The 21,408-nt window shown below is 35.4% G+C and overlaps 1 protein-coding gene across 1 annotated transcript in view; it reads right to left on the bottom strand.

Annotated features, from left to right (window-relative positions):
• LOC122819665 (astrotactin-2-like) overlaps positions 1 to 21,408 on the bottom strand; it is a 314,363-nt gene that overhangs the window by 112,245 nt on the left and 180,710 nt on the right. The window contains exons 10-12 of the mRNA XM_044096573.1: positions 20,789 to 20,863; positions 19,026 to 19,163; positions 5,136 to 5,286 (exon numbers count right to left, since the gene is read on the bottom strand). Of these exons, the coding sequence (XP_043952508.1) occupies positions 5,136 to 5,286; positions 19,026 to 19,163; positions 20,789 to 20,863 (364 nt within the window). The remainder of the gene's footprint in view (positions 1 to 5,135; positions 5,287 to 19,025; positions 19,164 to 20,788; positions 20,864 to 21,408) is intronic.

The raw sequence follows: 21,408 nt of genomic DNA, 5'->3' as shown, positions 1-21,408 counted from the left end.
AGGTGTAGAAAATGTTAGAAAGCCTGTGAAAATTCCCCCCCAAAAAACTTCTAAAAAAATCTATTCCTGGGGAAAAAAGTTTTAATGTCAATAATATCTTGACCCTTACCTTCGACATAAAAGGCACATTATCAACACTAATCAATCTCCTCAGGCACTGATGTTCTCCTTCAGCATGAAGGTGAATCCTTACAAAATACCACACTCTTCAGCAATGGCTTGATGCTCTCCACATAAATCCAAATCCCCACTGAGCATCCAAAGGGATGTGCCATAAAAAGGCGGATCCCTCAAAGCACCTTGCCGCACCCAATGCACAGAAAAAGTGTCAGATGCAAGACCACGGAACATACCGGGAGATTACAGTGCTGTTCCTTCTTTTTTGCACCTCATCTACTTTTTTATTTAAAAAGTTTGACTTAAAACAATATGTAGCTTATTTGATTGAATGTGTTTTATTAATTGCTATTATCAAAAGCAGTTCTTTGAAAAAAAACCTTTGTGATTAAAGAAAACTTAATGTAAGCAATACAATATTAGTCATCTAATAGGAAAATCACAGCTCTACTGTATAAAACAGATTGGATATGGGCAAAAGAAGGCACAAGCTCAAAAACATGAGCTTTTTCAAAATCACCATATGCAGCCTGCTGAGGTCAGATGGCGCAAGAATAAACTGTCAGCCTCTCTGTCTCAGCACAAGTGGAAAAGGAAAAGAGGCAAAATAGAATAAACAATGTCTGTTAAACTTGGGCTCTGGGGTTGACTTGAATTTAATTTATTGTAAAAACATACCAACTGTCCTAAGAGCAGCAGTGTGCCCAGAGGGACTGACTTTGATGACATATTTTAAGTTCTTTCTGTGAACTTTAAATGATCTGTGTTCACACAAGCCTTACAAGGGTGTTTGAAAGACAGCTGCTCCCCCCACAAAAACAAAATATCAGAAAAATATGAGGCTATATTTTTCTGTTCTTGTTTTTTCCCTCTTTTTGTGTCTCTTCCACTTTGTGGTAATCCCTTTATACTAGGAGGCATTGTGAGTCCTTTTCATCCGCACAATAATCAGACTTTTGCAGAAAAGTGAATTATTTTTTACAAATGTCCTGTCCTTCCTTCCACTATTTACGTTATTTTGTACTTAAAAGTACAATTGACACTTGTCCAACTCAAAAATGACAACAGAAATGATAGGCATAAATCATGTCTATCGGTTGGTAACAAGATTGGTCAGCCGATAAACATCTTCAAATCCAGATGTGACAACTGCATAGGAGCTGTGAAGGTTTTCAGAAATATGAAGAAAAGTGGTAAAATACTTTCACCATTTTTGATGCTGGCAGTGTGCATTTAAATTTAGGACTCATTTTGTCTCTTAGTGAGCACTGTTTATAAGTCATTGGGTGTGTTTAATGGAGTAGCATATTGTAACAGAAACCTTTATAGTAGCTAAAACCATCTGCCAAACCAAGTAGGAATCTTCATGTAACTTTTTCCTTTAACAGCATCCTGTGAAGTTATTTTGGTAGCTTATGAGAGTATTAAATATATATTGTAATAACTTCTATTATTTTCTTTTACAGCAATTAGAGAAAAACTTTTATTTTAGCAACAAAGACAATTTTTACAAACTATTAAATGTTCTGTCTTGCATTTCCAAGTCAATGTCCAGATTAGATAGGAATTATTATGAACAATATATTTTTTACTCACTTTACCAAGGGTTTTGTAAGAAAACAGTAAACAACTAAAACTTTCAAAATGATTCTCAAGGCCTCTGTGGGAGAAAAAAACAACAACTTCGTTTTCACCACCATAATTTGGTTTATGGGGAAGGTTCACTCCAATGCAGCAGAGAGACCTTCTATCCTACATTTTACAACCTTAGTTGCAGCATTTGCCTTCGAAAAAAATAAATAAATCTAACATCTGCAGAACAACCAAGATAACAATTGATTCCAACAACAACAACAACCTGCCAGATGTAGAATTCCACTCCATCCCTATTTTACAAGCAGTAAAATATGCAAGTCCTATGCACAAGCAGTCCACAGTGTAAAAAACAGGTACCTGAATAAAATGTAGGGAAGCAGAAACTCTGTATCCATACTTGAGATTACATGTCACATTATCATATTACATTGTTATTTTTCTGCTGGTTTATTGCATGTGTTTTGTTTTATTATTATAATTACCAAAATAGTCAGTTCTGTCTTGAGCTTAGGGGTTATTAAAATAGTCGAGGCTGCAGCCCCACAAGATTAAGATAAACAATACCAGTGGCTCACTCATTACCAATTTAAGTACATGTAAATGTAAGAAGTCGGCAATGATTAATTGAAACAAAGCCAGCTGATGCTCACAAAACAGTGGTGTGAAAAAAAAATGCAACAGACAAAGAAATTACTAGAAAAAGTCAGAGATAAAGAAAAAATAAGAAGGGGACCCAATAAAATCTGGGCATACTTTATGATAGGGAACGGCGTAATTTCTACAGTTGATTCTCAATAATGATGACTATGATTATCACACATTAAATTGTACAGTTATTGATTAATCTTCACGGTGAGAAAGGAGGGATGTAGGCTCTTTGGAAATAAAGGCAAAAATACTCAAAAGTATTAAAAGCATACGAGCTGTAAGTTATTCTAGTAAGTGGCTCTCATGAGGAAATTGGCTTGTTATTAATCATTTTTGATCATCGCCTGTCAAAGCCAAGTAACCTGTGGGTCTGCAAAGCCACCAATGTTATCTCCAAAACAGCTTTGAGAATGTAGTAACAAGAAGTTAGATCAAGTTTTTCTGATGAAGAATATTAGTAAGTCAGAAGCCAAAAAAAGATCTTCTTGTGTTTGTCTTTAGTCGTCACAAACAACAAAAACACTCATCGATTTACAGCCACTTCAAAGCTTTTAATGACTCAGAGAGCCGTCCTCCAGTAATTAAGATGGCTCATCAATTTAATTACTTTACAATGCAGGCCTGCCCTCTGCTATGCAAAGCCTGGGGTTTTTAGCCACCCTTCAGTTAGAAATATGCCAGGTTTGAATCTCATATACACTGTATAATGTCATTTGCAATGTTACATTTTAAGTCAAATTAAGTTTTATCCAGATTTGTGCTCAAAAATACAGATAGTTGATCACAAAGCTAAGAAAAAAATATATTAAAATCTAATTACCCAAATCAGAAAAAGGTAGAATTGAAGAAATCCTTTTTCAAAAAATCTCAATCACGTTTTTAAGAATCTTTAATTAACATTTTAGACTAACTAGCATACAGTTCTATTCGTACTCAAACGAACCTTTGAAAAACAGTTGCAATTGGCACGTATGCGTATTATAGAAAACAATAAAGCCATATACATAAAATATTTTTTTAAAAATAATGAGGTTAGAAGTAAACATTTAAATGTAAAGCCTTGTGTAACATTGTGAATTTATTTTTACCTTGCTTTATGTGAAAAGTACTGTACCTAAAGTAGATTTTAGTTTTTAATTAACTTTGTGCTGAGCTCTCACTATTCATATTCTTAACCCTGAATTCAAATTTGATTCAATTCAAAAATATTTTCTTAATCCAAGAGGAAAATTAATTCTTGCTGTTCGTACAGATGTTTATGGCTGCGGCCAGGAATTATGTCCCCTCGCTATCTGCATTATAAGAACTCTGTAGAAGCCTCTGATCTCAGAGTGTTGTTGTACATTTATGAGTAGGAAGTGCAAAGTTTTCCACAATTTTCTTGGCTTTCTGGAGAATCCTTAATTATCTCCAGATGCTCCATAACTGTTTAAATAACAAACAGCTTCTGGTTCAGATGCTGCTACGCCAACAGATAATGGCAGAACAGATAGAACTCTCTCTTATATGAAGCATCTTTGTGCAAACCTTGAAATTACAGACATGTTGATTGTTTTTCCTAATTATATAATTTCTGTAGGAATTCTGCGTCACACTGGATTTTATTTTGGGATATTAGTATAAAATTGCAGAAAACATCTACTTAACAGCTTTGAGATTTTAAATTGTAGAAAAGTTTTAAGCCCATTTATCCTTTCTTTTAATACAACATTTTATGCTTATGCTTTGTTGTTTCATTAAACATTTTTTTTGATGTTCTGAAAAACACTTTGGTTTGATTTATGTATGTATAGAAATAACTTCGCTATGCATTTTCCTTCTGACTCACAATATTGCTCTCGTATCACATAACATTCCAGTAAAATACATTAAGAGCTGCAGTTGAACTGCGACAAAATGTTTAAATAACAAAGGGATTTGCATAATTTTAAAAGCACTGCTTGTAATATAAAAAGCTTTAATGCATACATTCACTCCCAATATGTTGTTTCCAAAAAGATTCTTCCGGCATTATAATTCTACTATACCACTAAGAAATAAAGCCCCTCTCATGATTTAAGGCTTTGTTCCTAAACTTTGTTTCAGAAAATTTTGCCTTTGGCCACAAGCCCTGGGCTCTTAGCAGCACTTAAGGGCAGACTAATATGTGGGTAAGACAGTCTTTGCGTTCTTCTCACATGGATCAGGCAGTCTTTAGAAATCCAGAAAAAAAAAACAAATTAAGATGAACCAGTTGAGGTGGATGTAAAATTTAACAAGGATGCCCACTGGGCATCTCCATTCAAGGTCTAATTGGCATGCCAGGTCTCGCTAAAGGGATTATAAAAAGAGCTGGCCAGAGAGTGGCTGGGGATGAAGGAAGTAACTAAAGACAAGGAGACCTTGAAATTTTGGTTTTCTCGGTGTGACCTAAACTCTATAATTTGAGTATGTGGCACGTAGAACGGTTGGATTGTTTTAATATTTCAGGTGAATCTTCTTTCTGCTAAGAGTCTGGCTTTAACCTTGAGGAACCCATGAGAATATTGCTGGCAATTTACACAGCTATTGCAAAATAAATAAATAAATAAATAAATAAATAAATAAATAAATAAATAAATAAATAAATAAATAAATAAATAAAATAAATTAAAATAAAATAAAAAAAACAGGAGCTGGAATACACTCAACCAAAAGGGTTGGGTGTTCTATGACCGTCCTGAACAGGTATCACTAGCCATTTCCATTTCTGTGTGAATCTGAAAGTAAACAGTCTTTATTTGAAATTAGCTTACCATGCAACCAGAGGAGTCCATCTGTCGATCAGAGACACACTTAAAATTTTTTTTGCAGCCACCATTGTCTTTGGAGCAGTCACGAACAGGTCCAAAGGACGCCAACAGGTCCTGTACTGACTCAAAGTACGTAGACATCAAAGCCTCTTCCCTGGAATTGAAGAAAAAAAAAAAGGTTTAACTAAAGAAGTACTGAACATTTTACATATGTTTTCACAAAGGAATTATGGACACACAAGTACAAGTAATGTCTAATTAAAAACAATGCATAAGGAGCTGAGCATAATCCCTTACCACCTGGAGAGCAGTCTCTCAAAATGTTTTGTTCTATTCTACCGCAATTAGGAAAATATTCAAGCTCAGCTGTATTGTGACAAAGACACATCATTTTTTTAAATCATTTTAATTGATACACATAAAGTTTATATTAATATGTGCATACAAAATAAAGGAAACTGTGAACCTCAGCTGCATTTTCATGTTGCTGTTTATGAAATAAATTCTGAGATCATTTTACAAATGGATCCACCTTGGGACGTGCTATTCTGGTGCAAGGTACATTTTTTGGAAAGCAACTGTGCTCTGGGATTTATCCGCTCATGTGAATCACATCCATTTATGCTGAGCCCTGCCATGCCAGCACACTGGTGGAAGCTAGCTAGACATTCTTACCATGTTCCATTGATGTGAAGCCTTTGGGGAATTAGCATTCACTACGCATTAATGGTGATGACAGCTTTGAAGTAATTTCACTGTAAAAGTTGCAAATGTTCTCAGTTTTTTTCTGATTTATATATAAGTATATTTCTGCCCGAGTTGTTCATTACTTGTTCCTGCATGTTTTGTGTGGTTCTCCTATGTACATAAACATGGAAATGAAAATAAATGCAAGCAAAATTACACAGCTGAAATGTACATTTTGTTTACCCTACTACAGAAAAGTCAATACATTTTGTAGGAACCCTGTGCTTTATACAAGAGGTGGTCTGAAGGTGGGCAAAGTTTTGGACACATTACTTTTCCTTTATTTGTCCACATACACATTAAGGAAAATATTCAGTTTTGCCTTGTCCATCTAGCTTCCTCTCATTGACAGAGATCTGGGTAGGATGTGTTGCCTTCTAAGATATTTTTGCATATTTCATGTTATCAGAGAGTTTCAGAATTTCAGATTTAGCAGCTAGTAATCAACAAAAGTTGATTTGGATAGCCTTGTTGCTATAATAGATGAAATCATTATAACATAAAACTTGTATTCTGTTTTCACCCAGGTTGATCACATTTTTGATCAAAATTTGTAAGAGTTATGAAAAAGTATCAATAGAAACATAAAATATTCCAAAACTATGTTCACATAACATCACCAGTTGCGCAAATCTTATATTACACGTCACAAAATAAATTTTTTCCAACACCGCTGGATCAACATTAACTGCCAACACCCACATGTACTTGTAGAAATCATGCAAGATAAAGGAGCAACAGTGCAGAGTTTAATTTGTGTTAAAATAGAGCATGCAAAAAAAACAAAAAAAACAAAACAAGGAGACGTGATCCAAACACTCACAAAAAAATTAGCAGCCAGTAAACTATCTTGGCGAGGTAACATTCCAGGTCCATAATGGCACAGAGCATTATTTGTGTGTGAAACTGCATGATCAAGAGAGCATTTCATCTCTCTGTGCACAAGCAGATGCGTGACCCTCTGTTGCTCAAACCTGCCAAGCAGTCCAAGAGTTGAGGGCATGCTTGTGACAGTCCTGTGCTCCTATCACACTCCCTTAAAAGACAGTTTTAACTCTTTGCACTTGGGAAACAGAAAGTCTGTTTTCCAAGCATAGCTATGTCAAAAGTATCACTGATACTGTTCTCTGTGTTCAAGTCAAGCATAAACAGGCTGTTTTTCTTGTGTTTGGAAAGCGGTTTTAGAACTAATTAGCTTCCACAGAAATACCACAACTGGACTAAAGAACTACTTGCTGTTAAGCCTTGCATGTTTTGAATCCTTTCTTTCTTAAATGAAATTGACATTTTTTTATTATTATTGAAGCCAAACATTAATTTGAATGAAACAACAACAAAAAAGCCTATTTATGTTTTAATTAGGGTTCAGTCAAATAAAAGGGATACATTTTGGAAGTGCATAGCAAATTTACGTCAATTCTATGTTCACCTAAGCACATGCAGCCATGTCTGTATACTGACTTTAGTGCACTGGCTGTCACAAAGAATGAAATAATAAGCCACACTGTCCCCAGGCGTGGGACTAGAGGGAGCACTGTATGTTGTGAGGAGGGGCTCAAGACTAAAGGCAGCAGAAAGGTCTTGACTGATGGGAAAGACAGATGACTTGCTGTGTAAGGAGGAGCTTAGAGCTCCAGCTCAGTTTGTGTGCTTTTGCGTGCTTCGAATTGCTTGTTTGGCAAAGTCATTTCAAGGAAGATTCTAAAAAAAAAGTGCCACTGAACAAATTAAGTTCCTATTGATGTTGCTAAAAATGTGATTAAACTGTCCTCTTAAAAAAACATCAAGCTTAAAGCGGGATTAAAACTTCTCAAGGTTACATGCAGAGGAAGTTTACTCAATGAAAAACTACAAATCTAAGTAGAACAGATGTACGTTAAGATTATATGGAACACCATGGATAAATCATTTGTAATAATCAGTGTTAAAATGAACCATAACATTTGAAAGGAGGGTGGAGGGGTTTGAGTGTCCCAATGATCCTAGGATTTGCTGTCAGGGGCATGAAGCTCCTGACAACTTAGGTAGCCCTGGTAAGGTCACCTAAGGTGAACAGGTCCTATGTGAGGGATCAGGCAAAGTGCAGCCCAAAAGACCCCTTATGATGATTGCCAACAATGGTAACAGTGTTCCCTTGTCCAGACACTGGTTACCAAGGCACCATTCTGGAGCCAGGTCTGGAGGTAGTGCATGCTGGGGAAAGTTTGGTGGTGCTGAAGAGCACTCCTCAAGGGGATTCCCTTTTTTTCCTGGGAGAAAGCTTGGTGAGAAGCTTGTTCCAGGGATATCCCACAGGGAGAGACCAAGAGGAAGAGCCACCACATGCAGGAGAGACTATGTTTCTCGGATGGCTGGGCCTCTCTGCTTAGCCGGCTGCCATAAAGACCTGACCCTAGGTGAGTGGGTAAGTGGTGGATGGATGAATGGATCTATGAAAGCAAGTGGGTGGAGTAAACGGATGTATCAATCTAATGAAAATACTACTGATTTTTTTTTTCTTACTGTATACATGTGCATTAATTTCTTACAAATGTTGGTTAAATCAAACATTTAAAAGCCTTAATTTTCTTACAGTCTTCTTTGCATGTTAAATCCATGGCATCTTTTATTAAGTGAAGTATTTTGTTAAGAATTAAAACTGCCAGTGCTGTTTAACAAATCCTTCACTGTTACCACATCACATACCGAATGTGAGAAAATGTGTGCCTACTTGAGAATAAACAGCTTAAGTAACAGTTCCTTTGTTTATACAATGTTTATTGTACTGTGAAATAATAGCTGTAATTTAAAAGTGCTTTAAAATGTTTAAGGGTAAATTATCTCATTCAGTTTGTTGGCTATAGAAGATAATTTGGCAAAGATATATGCAGTCAGACAGCAAGTATTCTTTTTTTATATTTTATTCTATTTTGTTATGACCATAAAATCATACTTTTTTTTTTTTCTTCTTCAGCTTCAGATTTCTAGATTTGTGATGATACACAATAAAACTACATTTCCTTGAGCAAAAAGTGAAAACATCTGACATTTCAGGAATCGTTTGCTACAAAACCAATGGATGCATGATCATAGTTTGTATCTGTCCCATTTAAATGAGACAGCATTGATATGGAAGAATAAACTGCTGTTGTATTCACATTTTGACATCTTTGGGTGGTAGCTAACTGAACCAGAAGCGTTTGTGCAACCCAGACCTATATACTATTTTTTAGCAAATCTCAACTTTTTTTTGCTGTTGTTGGCTGGAGAGAGCTCATTTTTAGCAATATGTTATGTCATGCACACATAATGGCAAAAGACTGAACATTGGCTCTATTATAATACTTACTGCTGATGTAATTACACTGCAAAAATTGCAAGGTCTGAAAGGAACGCCTACGCTTCACATGCTTTCCTACACAGATCTTGGTGGGTATAGAAAAGGGTTAGTATTTTAAAAATAAAATAATAATTTGACCTCACTTATTAGCAGGGGTGGAATTAAGTAAAATACAAACGAAGTTTGGACCATGAACAAACACTTGTCTTGGCTTTAAAAACTCAATGAAAATGCTATGTAACAGAGATAGAAGGTGGAGAAACCCAGAGAGAATAGCTACACCCTTCCACCCCCCAAGACTGGAAGTGGCTACTGTTCTTAATTGCATATTGATGTTTGTTGTTCTTGTTTTCACACCACCTCAGGTTTACGTCCCTACTTAGCAGAGGCACAAGTGAGTAATGCCCTGCCATCGTACTGCACCAGAACCAACCAAAGTGAGTTCATTCTCTTTGCATGTCCCTTCTTTTTCCTTATTTAGCAGCTCATCTTTTCTGAATTATCCAGCTGGCATTTGGTTTCATCTGCCAAGTATTTAAAGCAGTGAAAAATGAATCCTTAATTCAGAATAGTCTAGTGCACAGGGAAAGAGGGGGTGACTAAAATAACACAGACAGATTCATAAAAAAAAAAAAAAGAAACGCTCAAGACTTATGTTATTTAAAACTTCAGTGAAATGCTGTGCAACTATTTAATCCATGGCAAAGTAAAACTGTTTTGGAAAGCTAGCTTTAGTTTAACAGGTTTTGATCTATTATGGTATTTACAGAAGTAAATAATTCAATTTATGAATTATGGTCACTATAGTTGACAGGTTCTGTCACTGCCTCTCAAGAGGAAAGATGGATATGTGCATTGACAACACATCAATGTACGTATTGATGTGTTGTCTTTATCTCTCAGCATTCTGAGAGATAAAAGATTCTTTCCCTTTTTTCCATTATAAAAGAAAGGGAAATATCAAATATTCAAAAGCTCAACTGAACCTAGTTAATTTTCTGTTTCTAGCTGTACAGATAGATTTCTGTACATCATTCAGTTTGTTGATTACTTTCCTTTTCCTTTAGTAATGTGCATAATACTTTAGTTGTTTTTTTGTTTTTTTTTGTTGTTTTTTTTTTTGTAGATATGTTTGGTGGAGGAGTCGAAGATATTCACAGTTATAGTTTTCAATACTGTTCATGTAATATTGACATTCCAAAGTTTAAATGTGATTTAACCTGATTGGACATGTGGACATTTTTTTAAATATTCAAGCTTAAAGAAATGACTTTTATTGTCATGCCTAAAGAGATTTGAAAACAAAGTGAGAGGCAACCATATTTCATGCATAAAAAATATTCTCTCCAACCCTTTCCATATCAAGATCAGTGCTTTTGACTCTTTGACTCTATTACATGACTTAGCCTTACACTGGCTGCATCTAAACACCGATGTGCCATACTTGTTATTAATCTCCCTTTCTGCCTCCTGCCTTTTCCACATGATGAACGACCACATGACACTGCCCAAAGTTAGAGCGCTGCTCCAGCATGATTACAGAGCCCGTTATTGGTCTGGCCCTGCACTTGATTAATGCTCTTATTCCCGCTCCCCACAAATATGCTGACTCTCATCAAGCAATTTTGTCACTGAATGGACCACCTATGCTTTAGAATTTCAACAACCACAGAGCAAAAAGGTGGTTCTTCACAGAAAAAAACTGGTAAAAGTAAATTATAAATTGAAGAGTGATGGGGCAGTTGTTACGACCATGTAACTGTAAAGCATAAGTGAGATTGTCTTTATATTTGATTTATTTATTGTTTTTTTTGTTAGTTTCCAGAAACTCTGGAAGTGTTTCTTTGTTTGTAATGGGGCATTTGAATTATGCTTCACTTGATCGGGGCTTGCAAACTCATTAATCACAAATGAAAGTGACAGTAAGTGTTAAAAGGTTATGAACAGTTTCTTCCCAATGTTTTTTTTTTTTTTTTTTTTTTTGTGTATGCAGCTGAAAGAACCTTAATTGTTCATTCTATAAACACAAAGAAGTAATTCTCCAAGTTAGAGAAGTGCATGATACGTTTTATTCTGCATTATAATAATCGCTTGAAAGGACAAAACCTCATTGTTTGGCATAATTATTGAGAAAACAAAAGGTTGTTGTTTCCAAATAAAAACAAGGCCATTGATCTTTGGATTGAAAAAGTGAAAAAAGAGAAACAAAAAAACATGAGGGATTTTTTCTCTAAGTCATCTTTTACTGCTTAATACTATATGTATTTACTAATAATATTAAATAATTTACTAGATAGGAATTTGACTAAGAGATTTTTTTTTCTTTCCATATAAATAAAAAATAAACAATGTAAACAAAATTGGGTTTCAGTTCAGTTCAGTTCACCAATTTCCATTCAATTTCCATGGTAACAAACCACTGTCATGTCTGGCGGGAGGTGCTACGAGCTTTGCTATAAATGGTTGCGGTTTTAATTTAAATATGCACCACATATATAATTTTCAGAGCAGAAAATATCTAGGGGAGTGCTACGGTGGCGTAGGGGATAGTGCAACCCACATTTGGAGGCCTTGAGACCTCGACACGGCCGTTGCGGGTTCGATTCCCAGACCAGACTGACATTTGCCGCATGTCTTCCCCCCTCTCATTCCGCCTTTCCTGTCAGCCTACTGTTATATAAGGGACAATAGAGCCCACAAAAGACACCCTGGAGGGAAAAAGAAAGAAAAGAAAAAGAAAAACAATTTGTTGAGAAATTTTTGTCTAAATGGAATGATGCCAAAGCAGTTATGCTGACATCCAGCAAGATTTAGAGAGATGTTTTTATTAAGCAAGTCACAAAGAAAACTGCTTTTTCTTGTGGAAGTAGGCCTTGTTTAGTGCATCCTTATTCTGTCAGCTCAGGTAGTTTGAATCCTCCTTAACAGTCACTTACACAATACTTCTTCCAAAATCAGCCATCTATTATCTTCCATACAACTTTACATCTTAGAAAGAATAACCTTGAAAACCATGAAAAAAACCCTGCATTGTAGTGCATGGTGCAAAACAAAAAAAAAGAATAATTTTACATTTCCTGGACCAAGAAAGGTCATTTTCAAACTACCACAGGACTCCTTAGTATCTGGTTTGTAAATATTTGCAAACCTTCTGAGTCTCAGACCAATCATTCCTAAAATTTCAAAATGTAATTGTCCAATATTGAGTGCCACATTTGTTTAAATTCTCAACTTTGTCAAAGCAGTTTTTCAGTTTTGTTATTTTAAACACACATGCCATTTGCATAAAACCAAAACCAAATGATTGTCTTTATCTTACTTTGCTTTATGTTTCCATTAATGTACATTCTAGGGACTTCTCGGAATGCATGTTCCTTTACCTTTGCCTGGCTTTAAATGTCACAGTCAACCCAAGTGAAAACATTCGGAGTATCTATAATGAGAATAAAAGAAACATAAAAAGCATGGCATATAGGATGATGGTTTTATAATTGACCGTGCTTTTGAAACATTGTTAGGCAATTGTTTTGTGAATGAATAACTTCAGGAAGCTGTTTTATCACCTTTTATGTTCCATATCAAGATGACATTTAAATGAATTTATGTAGTTTCCGTGAAACCTGAAAGGAACAGGATTCTATTTTAGAATGCATTATAGGGCATTAGCACCTCATGGATTAGGAGTGGTTAGACAAAATTAGCTGTCTCTTGGCCATCAGCATTAAGAACCACATTTAGGTTGGATTAATGTGAGTTGCGGTCTTTAACACAAGAATGGCCAGGATTTCAGTACCCCCTTTGAATTTGTCAATGACAAATATGACATTTAAAAAGGCTACTTTAGCTAATTTTCAACAGCCTGGTAAATTCCACGTCGAATAAGAGTTGACAAAAAAAAAAAAAAAAAAGATCCTTGGGCAAAATTTGATTAAAATGTGGTACTTTGGGGTTAGAGTTCTAAATTATATCTTAATGCAAAAATATTAATCAGCAATTTACAAAAGGCAAAAGCATTACTCACAACAGGAACAATTCAGCACTTTTCTTTGTCCCTTATTTGAAGTTGCAATAAAAGTCCAATAATAGTGCCAACTTTGCATTATTTGGTAAATAATGACACTTTAATGCAAAGTTGGCACTACTATTGGACTTTTATTGCACTTTTTAAAGCAACTTTAGATTAAAAGTGTCATAATATACAAGATGACACTTCATGACAACAGTTCTAAATATTCATAAAGACTCCTTCATATTCATAAACATCACATCATGTTTATGACAGTGACAAGTCAGTCTTATGCACATCCCTTCAAATAAAGTGTTACCATACATTTTTTATTTATTTATGCAGGAACAGTTAGTGGTATACTGCACAAGGTAAATACTGCTAGATATGCAAACAACACACATAAATCATGCAGGCTTCCATATAACATATGTTATAATCCTTGCACTGGGGAGTATATAACCTTTTATTGACTTACTATAAATACATTTTGTAACAGTATTTTATTTTAAGATTGAAGACTCAGTGTAAAAGTAGCCAAAGGATCATAAGACATGGTGTTGCAGCAGAAGACCCATGCATCTGTTGTTTTAATATAATGAAACAAAACATACTATATAATATAAAGTCTGCTTGTCCAAAACAAGTTATGTACACAGTTTTATCTTTTCTACATTTAAGTTACTTGACAATGTTATAGTCCAGAAACACATTTTGGGACAAGACCTCTACTTTATCATTTGTGCTGTAAGAATGGTGCTAGTTACTGTGTGAATAATCCAGACTGACTGATAGCTGCTGTGTGTCTCAGGGCATTCACAGTAGTAATGTATTTGTCACTTTCTGAATGCAAATTCACTGCCTATGCACCCAGTTTTTCCAGTTTTATGGGGTTGTTTTTGCATTGTAGCAGTAGGTTTTAAAGTCCCTATTTGGATCAAGATGTTTGGCTTTAATGAAGCCTTAAATTTGTTTCTTTGAGCCTAAATGTTGCTGAATTTTTATTTCCCCATGCTAACAGGGGCACTTCTTCAGACCATCAAATGATTTAGACTTGCCAATAACAGAAGATCTGATTGGCAGGTAGTGTGTTTGTAGTTACTTATACAATCCATAAAGCAAAATAAATGAAGTGACATTTTATTGAGCATTTGAAGTACCAATACATTGCTACTACATTAACAGACATTTAAAATAATTCAAAATTTAAAAACTGTAACTTTCAACCATAAAAAAAAAATTAACTTTACTGGATAATTTTGTATTAAATTAATAAGTCTTAATAAGTCTTAATTTTTTTATTTTTTTTTTAATTCAAAACCTGCAGAAACCCTGGAAGTTTTTTTTAGGCCCTTTTTTGATTAAGCTGTAATTTATGAAATAACATTCCTTCGATATGTGCTGTCTGTACTTTTGTGTCATAGAAAAGTGAATGAAATGTTTAGATTTACCTTACTTTATAAATACAGTTACATATTTTCTTGTTCAATTTATGAATTATAGCAATAAGAATGGTCCATGCATGAATTCTGTTAACACCCCATTTTCACACTTCTCTCAGTTTCATATGTCACAAAGGAGGATTGGCTGTAGACCTAAAAGGCAAAAGTGAGATTGAGATATGTCCCTTTAAAAGCTCCAGCTGCAATGCATTTTTGCACTCACCACAAGAGCCTATCTATTGTGACTAACTATCGACATAAATGTGCATATAAACATTTTGGAAGAGAGCATCAGACTGAATCACCATGAACTCCCATGGGACTTATTCCTGCAAAAAATTGCTTTGGATAATGAGCTATCTGCATTATTCATGACAATCTGACAGATCTGCCTCACAGTTACAGGGACTAATCATCACTTTCATATACAACATTAAGTTAGTATTCCAAACGAATGTTTTACATCGAGGAGCTGTATGCTGAAAAATGTCTTGCATTGAGGATTCAGGATTTCTTTTTATTTCAGGTCTAATATTTCAAGAGGCCACTCTCAATGATATCTCTATTTGAAAAGTCAAGATCAAAAGACAATATTCTTAGACAGTATTGTTGAATTGTAATCATAAGGGCAAGAGATGATTCTACAACGACTACTCTTGTTACAGAGCAGTGAAAATAGAATATATGTCCTTGAAGGTTTGTTCCACTGACAGCAAGGGTGATAACCTAAACAGATCTTACAAGCTGCAAATGAAACAAAAGGATACTCTGTAACTACTTGGTGAAACATTATATTACTAATTGAAACTGTGACCTAGGGTAGAAAGATCTATCTATCACGCGTACAATCATGTCAGACTAAATGAAACAAATGAAAAGAAAACCTCATTAGCGATTATTTATACAACCTCTATGCCTCTTGGGTAAATAGGCATGGGTTATTTTTATTTTTATGGGTTATTTTATAAATATGTGCAAACTGATTGGATCATTGTGTGCCCAAAATCTTTTTTTTATTATTATTATTATAGCTGCTGTACACTGTGCACTAGTTGCACAGCTTACTTCTTTGGTTGTGGAATTATCTCAAAGTAAATGAAAGACCAGGAATAATTACTCAAGAAGCATACAATAATCCTATTTACCATACATCAGAAGCATAAAGTTCCTTGGGAGTTCTGTGCTCCTGAGGCAAATTTATTAAGCCTCTAAAAATTAAATTTACGCAGCAACATAGAAAATTTGCAACATTGAAATATATGACAAACATTAGAAAAGAGCTGTCTTCTTCTATTACTGTAATTGTATGTTTTGCTGAATGCCATAAATCAAAAACACTCAAGAGTGTGCTCAATTGTCCTTTAGCTCTTGCCTAATTTTAAACATGTATACATATACAATACAATACAATACAACATATTGATGGGCCCAGGCAAGGGGAAAACAAAAAGGACAGAATAAGAGACTGATAAAAATGTTCAACCCCTGAATGCTTATCCCATTTTCATATGTAGTTCCCAGGGTGGGAGGAATCACAGATGGAATACCCATGATGTCATTGGACAACAAAACTCTGAAATAGCAGTGTTCACTCTCTTTATCCACAGTTCAGAACAGGTTGCGCTAGGGAGGATGACTTAATATTGTTGGGAAAGTAAAAGACTGCATTTTTTAAGAAACCCTGGATCCAAAGAAAATTTCAGTCTTCTGTGGTGTAGCCAGTGACTCTGTCCTAGCCAAAAATAAACCTTATTTTCTTAGACTTATAGGCTTATCTGAGCTCCTCCAGAAAAGAACCTGGCAGAGTTATAGATTCTTTAGAAAGAGATGCGTCTCTTGACTATGTCTGTTGTGAAACTGAACTGCTAATCCTGGGTGTGACATCATCATACCTAGTACTTGTTCATGATCTTGTGAGCACAAATTTTTTTTTAAACTTCCACCTTGGTAGTCAGTCACTGTGACGGCTAATTAATACACCATCCAGGATCAATTGACCGAAAGTTTAATGACTTGTAATTCCGCTAAATATTTGTATTAAAAGAATGTTTAATTTTCTCTTTTGCATTGTGAATTAGTGTTTAAACATATACCAATTGTTGTTCTTAATGCACACACATACATGCACACATATAAATGAATGTACACAGATATGGATATTGTACACAATCATCAAAATAGAAAATGGTGTTTGATTCAAAATCTTTGTACTTTAGTGAATGGTATTTTGTATCTTTTTGTTTCACTAATGAAGGTAAAATCTTCATCATGAATTTCATCACAGCGTAGCACCTTCCTTCCAATCAGTGAAGGTCAGTTGCAGTCATTGCTGAAGTATGGCCTTTGTCCCTTTAGGGTAGGGTTTTCTTTTTCTGTTGCTGAGTGTGACTATGGGCAATGATTGGTCCAAGAGACTCAACAATGTGTGTGCACACAGTATACAACTGTGACAGTGCACCTTCCTGCTTCTCCACAGTGTGTTCAAAGAGGACAGAAATTAGCTGAGAAAAAAGAAACAGATGAAATGCAGCTCTTCTCAACACAAATACATTAACTCCATTATATCTGAGTAAATACAATGGCGTAAATGGAATAAGCTATTTCAACTGGCAGGCGTATTTTGCCAGAAACTCTTGTTTAAAATACATGCTTCCACAAACTCAACCAGTCATATGGTCAACTAAATGCACTGAGGCATCTAGATGTGGTGAAGACGATTTGCTGAAATTTAAACCGAACATCAGAATGAGGACGAAAAGTGATTTAAATTAATTTAAACATGATGCCAGAAAGGCTAGCGTGAGTATTTCAGAAACTTCTGTTCTATTAGAAGTTTCACACAACTCTCTTTCAGGTGTACCAATTATCTGAAAAAGCAAAAATATTGTTTGAGTGCCTGTGGAAACCTCCCCCCCCCCCAAAAAAAAACAAAACAAAAAAAAAAAACAAAAAAAAAACTGCCTTGTCATTGTCAGATATCACTTCTAAATGATAGGAAGGAGACTGTAGCTTAAATAACCACATGTTAAAGCAAATATATCTGGAATTGTATGAGGTTAGCAAGTTAATATGCTCAAAAATCTCTGATAAGTGTGTTCGACTTCTTGTTGAATCTAGGCTTTGTAGTACCTTATCAAATGAGCAACCCTTACCCCAATATACAGCATATAGCTACTCCTACTCATTTTCTCATGCTACTCTTTTTGAAGAAGCTATCGCTGCTAGTATTATAGCTAATATAGTACATTTGACGTGCTCTCTTTGTTTGTCACTCCCACAGAAAATTCAGCTTTTGTGATTGGCTGTGTATCTTTCCAGGACAAATATTGTTGCCATTAAGTCTGTGTTTTCTGCTTTTCTTTTTTACAGAAAGGACTCCAGAACTAGTGTTTCAGTTTTTCACTTGTATCTTCTTTCTGTCCTCTTAGCCCCCAGTTGGTTTCTTGTTTCTGCTGGTAGTTTCCTTCAGTTAACCGGGTAGGGGTTTCTCTTCACTGTCGCCACATACTTGTCCAAGATAAGTGATATCGCCAAAGTCATTGGCTCAAAATATCTGGCTGGTCTTCCTTAGATTATCTTTGTGCCAGTTGGCATTGCTTGATTAATGGAATTTGACTGTGTTGCATTATGGCTATCAATTTGATTGGATAATTTCATTCGACTGAGTTAAACAAAATTTGGCTCAAAATCTGTACAGAATACGTGCTATGCTGTCCAGTGCAAAAAGTAAGAGAGTTTAAAAGAGAGTTTATTACTCTCAAAATCTACTTTCAAAAAGTAAAAAAAAATAAAAATCACACTCTCAAAAGCAATCCAAAAAAGGTTTTGAGAGAGTGTGGTATGGACTCAAAAACTTCTGGTAGTTTTATTTATTTGTTTTGTGCAATTTGACACCTAAATTGTTTACTGAGAAATGTAAGAAATGTAAGACATAGCTCATAGCAGATATTGTGATTTTTTTCTACTATGTTAAAATTTTTAATGAGAGCACAATATTCAGTTTTAAAATATATGTATTGGTAGAATAAATGAAATATATATATATATATATATATATATATATATATATATATATATATATATATATATATACTACTATCAGCATGGAGCTGAACTGTAGCACTGTGTCAGACTTATATATGCAGCACTGCTTTGCAGAATTGCTTTCTGCAAAGCAATTCTGCCCTAATGTTGGATGATATACAACATTAGTCCTTGAGTCATGGAAACAGCATGTCATCTAAACACCAATATTGTTGAAGCTTGGACTCTTCGTGACTGTTTATCAACTCATCCATTTAGTGAAGAGTTTAGAGTTATGCAAACACATTTGTCAGAGTGCCTGTATGAATCTGATCCCAGACTGGTAGTTTTCTTACCTGACCTCTCCTGGATCTTCGGTAACCAACACATCTGTCTTGCAGCTGGCAATTGGGTTGATGGACAGTTCCACTGGTGGTACTACAAAGCTTTTACTGACTGGGAGCCACAACCCTTGGCCCAAACTGTAGAATGATCTGTACAAACATAAAGTATGCAAATGTTACTTGAGTTCAAGTCAGATTAAAACATTTTGACAGAGTACGTGGCGTGGCAATGGAATAGAGGGTAAAGCCGGTCACCAATGTACAAAGGCCTCAGTCCCATTGACCTTTGCCACATGCTTCCCCCCTGTCTCACTACCAGCTTTCCTGTCAATCTGCTATGAACGTTAATATGAGAAAAAGTAAAAAAAAGAAAAAAAAAAAAACTTGCAAACTCTGACAACATTCAAGGTACTGAGATTGCACTGCAGATGGGTAGCGTTGGAGCACCAAAGAAGGATTGTTGTATCACGATTCCTTTGTGTAAACTCAGTTTAAACTAGCTAAATACACCTTTGTGTACAACATGCTGCCAATTTGTGTACAACATGCTGCCAGTTTTCTGATTTGACTCAACTAATTTGAATAGATTTCACTCAATATAACCTCTGTTCAACATTTGACCGTTCAAAACACATATATATATATATATATATATATATATATATATATATATATATATATATATATATATATATATATATATATATATATATATATATATATCCAATGCTTTTGTGGAGCGGCTACCTTGAGATCACAACATGCTTTTATTTGTCACTGTTCAGGTAGCTCTGGTTTTACTGAAAGCCTTCCAACTGTGAATCTAATCCCTGTTTTAATAATATTCCTCTCTTCACTGACATAGAGGAATGATTTTGTCCAGCTAAGGAGCATTGCAGTCTTCTTGCCTCCTACTCCAAACAGCACAGATATAAAACCAGTCCAACTCCATTCTAATGCAGGTTTCCACTTTACTGCTGCAACTTAACTCACTTGTGTTGTTATCTGCACTGGTGTGTTCAAGGCTGAATGCATTTTGCACTGCAACTGAAACTGTGTGTTTGGTTAGTGCCTGAGGTTTTGTGTGTGCGACCAGATCACGGACATACTGTGTAGCCTTTAACTGGCTGTGCAGGTGTAGAAAGGAGAGTGTTTCTGTCCAAAACACAGATTGTGAATTTAGTGCATCAGTTCTTATAATAGACTCCACCTGAACAACCAACTCTGCAAGGTCAGTGTAAAGTAAAGCAAGGCTATGGTGACAAATAATTCCTCCCACCTACATAAAGGAGGTCTAGGGAGCATGAAATAGGAGTTCAATTTCTCAAAATCAGTACCCATCATCTTTTAGAATGTACACCAGTTTCTGTATTTTCGGGTGGGTTGGCTGGTTAAAAAGAGCAGCCGGGCAACAGAGAATGGCTCCCTTGCCTTTTACACATGATGAAAAATGTCAAACACAATGACCCCATCAAGAGTGTAGAGTGGAACCAAAATGGCAGTAAAAGCATTTGAAATGAGGCCTTCCACAAGTTTTCCTTGGGCTATTCTGCGAAAACACAAAAAAACCCACTGGCAAGACTTTACTCCACCAATAAGGTGTCTGTCTTTGTCAGGACAGCTGTATTTATATGCATCTGCCAGCTACTTATCAGTATGCTCTGTCACACACATGCAAGTCACATGTCAAGAACATGACAACTGTGCAGTTATAGACTCACAGATGGCTAGTACAAGTCATATGATCAGGAAATGCACTGAGGCGTAGGACTCACCTGAAGATTCTCTCGGGGGCCTGTGCTCCTGTAACTAGGTCATAACCTTTCTCCAAGTTAGCATATGGCCAAGGACTTAATTCCAGGGAAACAAGAACAGAAACAAACATTATTCCTTTTGGTTTGTAGATTAACTATGTCACTAGAAGTTTTTTTCAAGCACAATAACTTAATATAAAGCTAATGGTATTGATAGTCCCGATGCTTTAATAATGTGACTGAGTCTTGTTAAATGTATTGCGGGTAAAAGAGCTACATGTCTATGCACATCTATTTCTAGTTGAAACATTTAGACTAACTATCTAAATACACTATACATAATTTTTCTCATGGATTGCCTTTTTTCCTTTTGTTTGGTTTTGTTTTTATGATGCTGTTTGCTTTTTCTCTACATATTCTCTACCACTGTGGTCCCCAAACCTGGTCATCAAGTACCCCTGCCCTGCATGTTTTAGGGGTCTACTACTTGCTTCAAAAACCTGAGTTAAATGAATGTGTTAACAGGCTTCTGTAGCTTTTGGTGGCTGCAAAGAAAGTCATGCAATCATTTGAATCAGGTGTGCTGGAGCAGATACACATTTAAAACATGCAGAACAGGGATACTTGAGGACCAGGTTTGG

The sequence above is a fragment of the Gambusia affinis genome, linkage group LG17, assembly GCF_019740435.1.
Source record: "Gambusia affinis linkage group LG17, SWU_Gaff_1.0, whole genome shotgun sequence".
In the NCBI taxonomy this organism is placed as follows: domain Eukaryota; kingdom Metazoa; phylum Chordata; class Actinopteri; order Cyprinodontiformes; family Poeciliidae; genus Gambusia; species Gambusia affinis.
The sequence above is the reverse complement of the archived record's forward strand: the minus strand, read 5'-3'. Positions and strand labels throughout refer to the sequence as shown.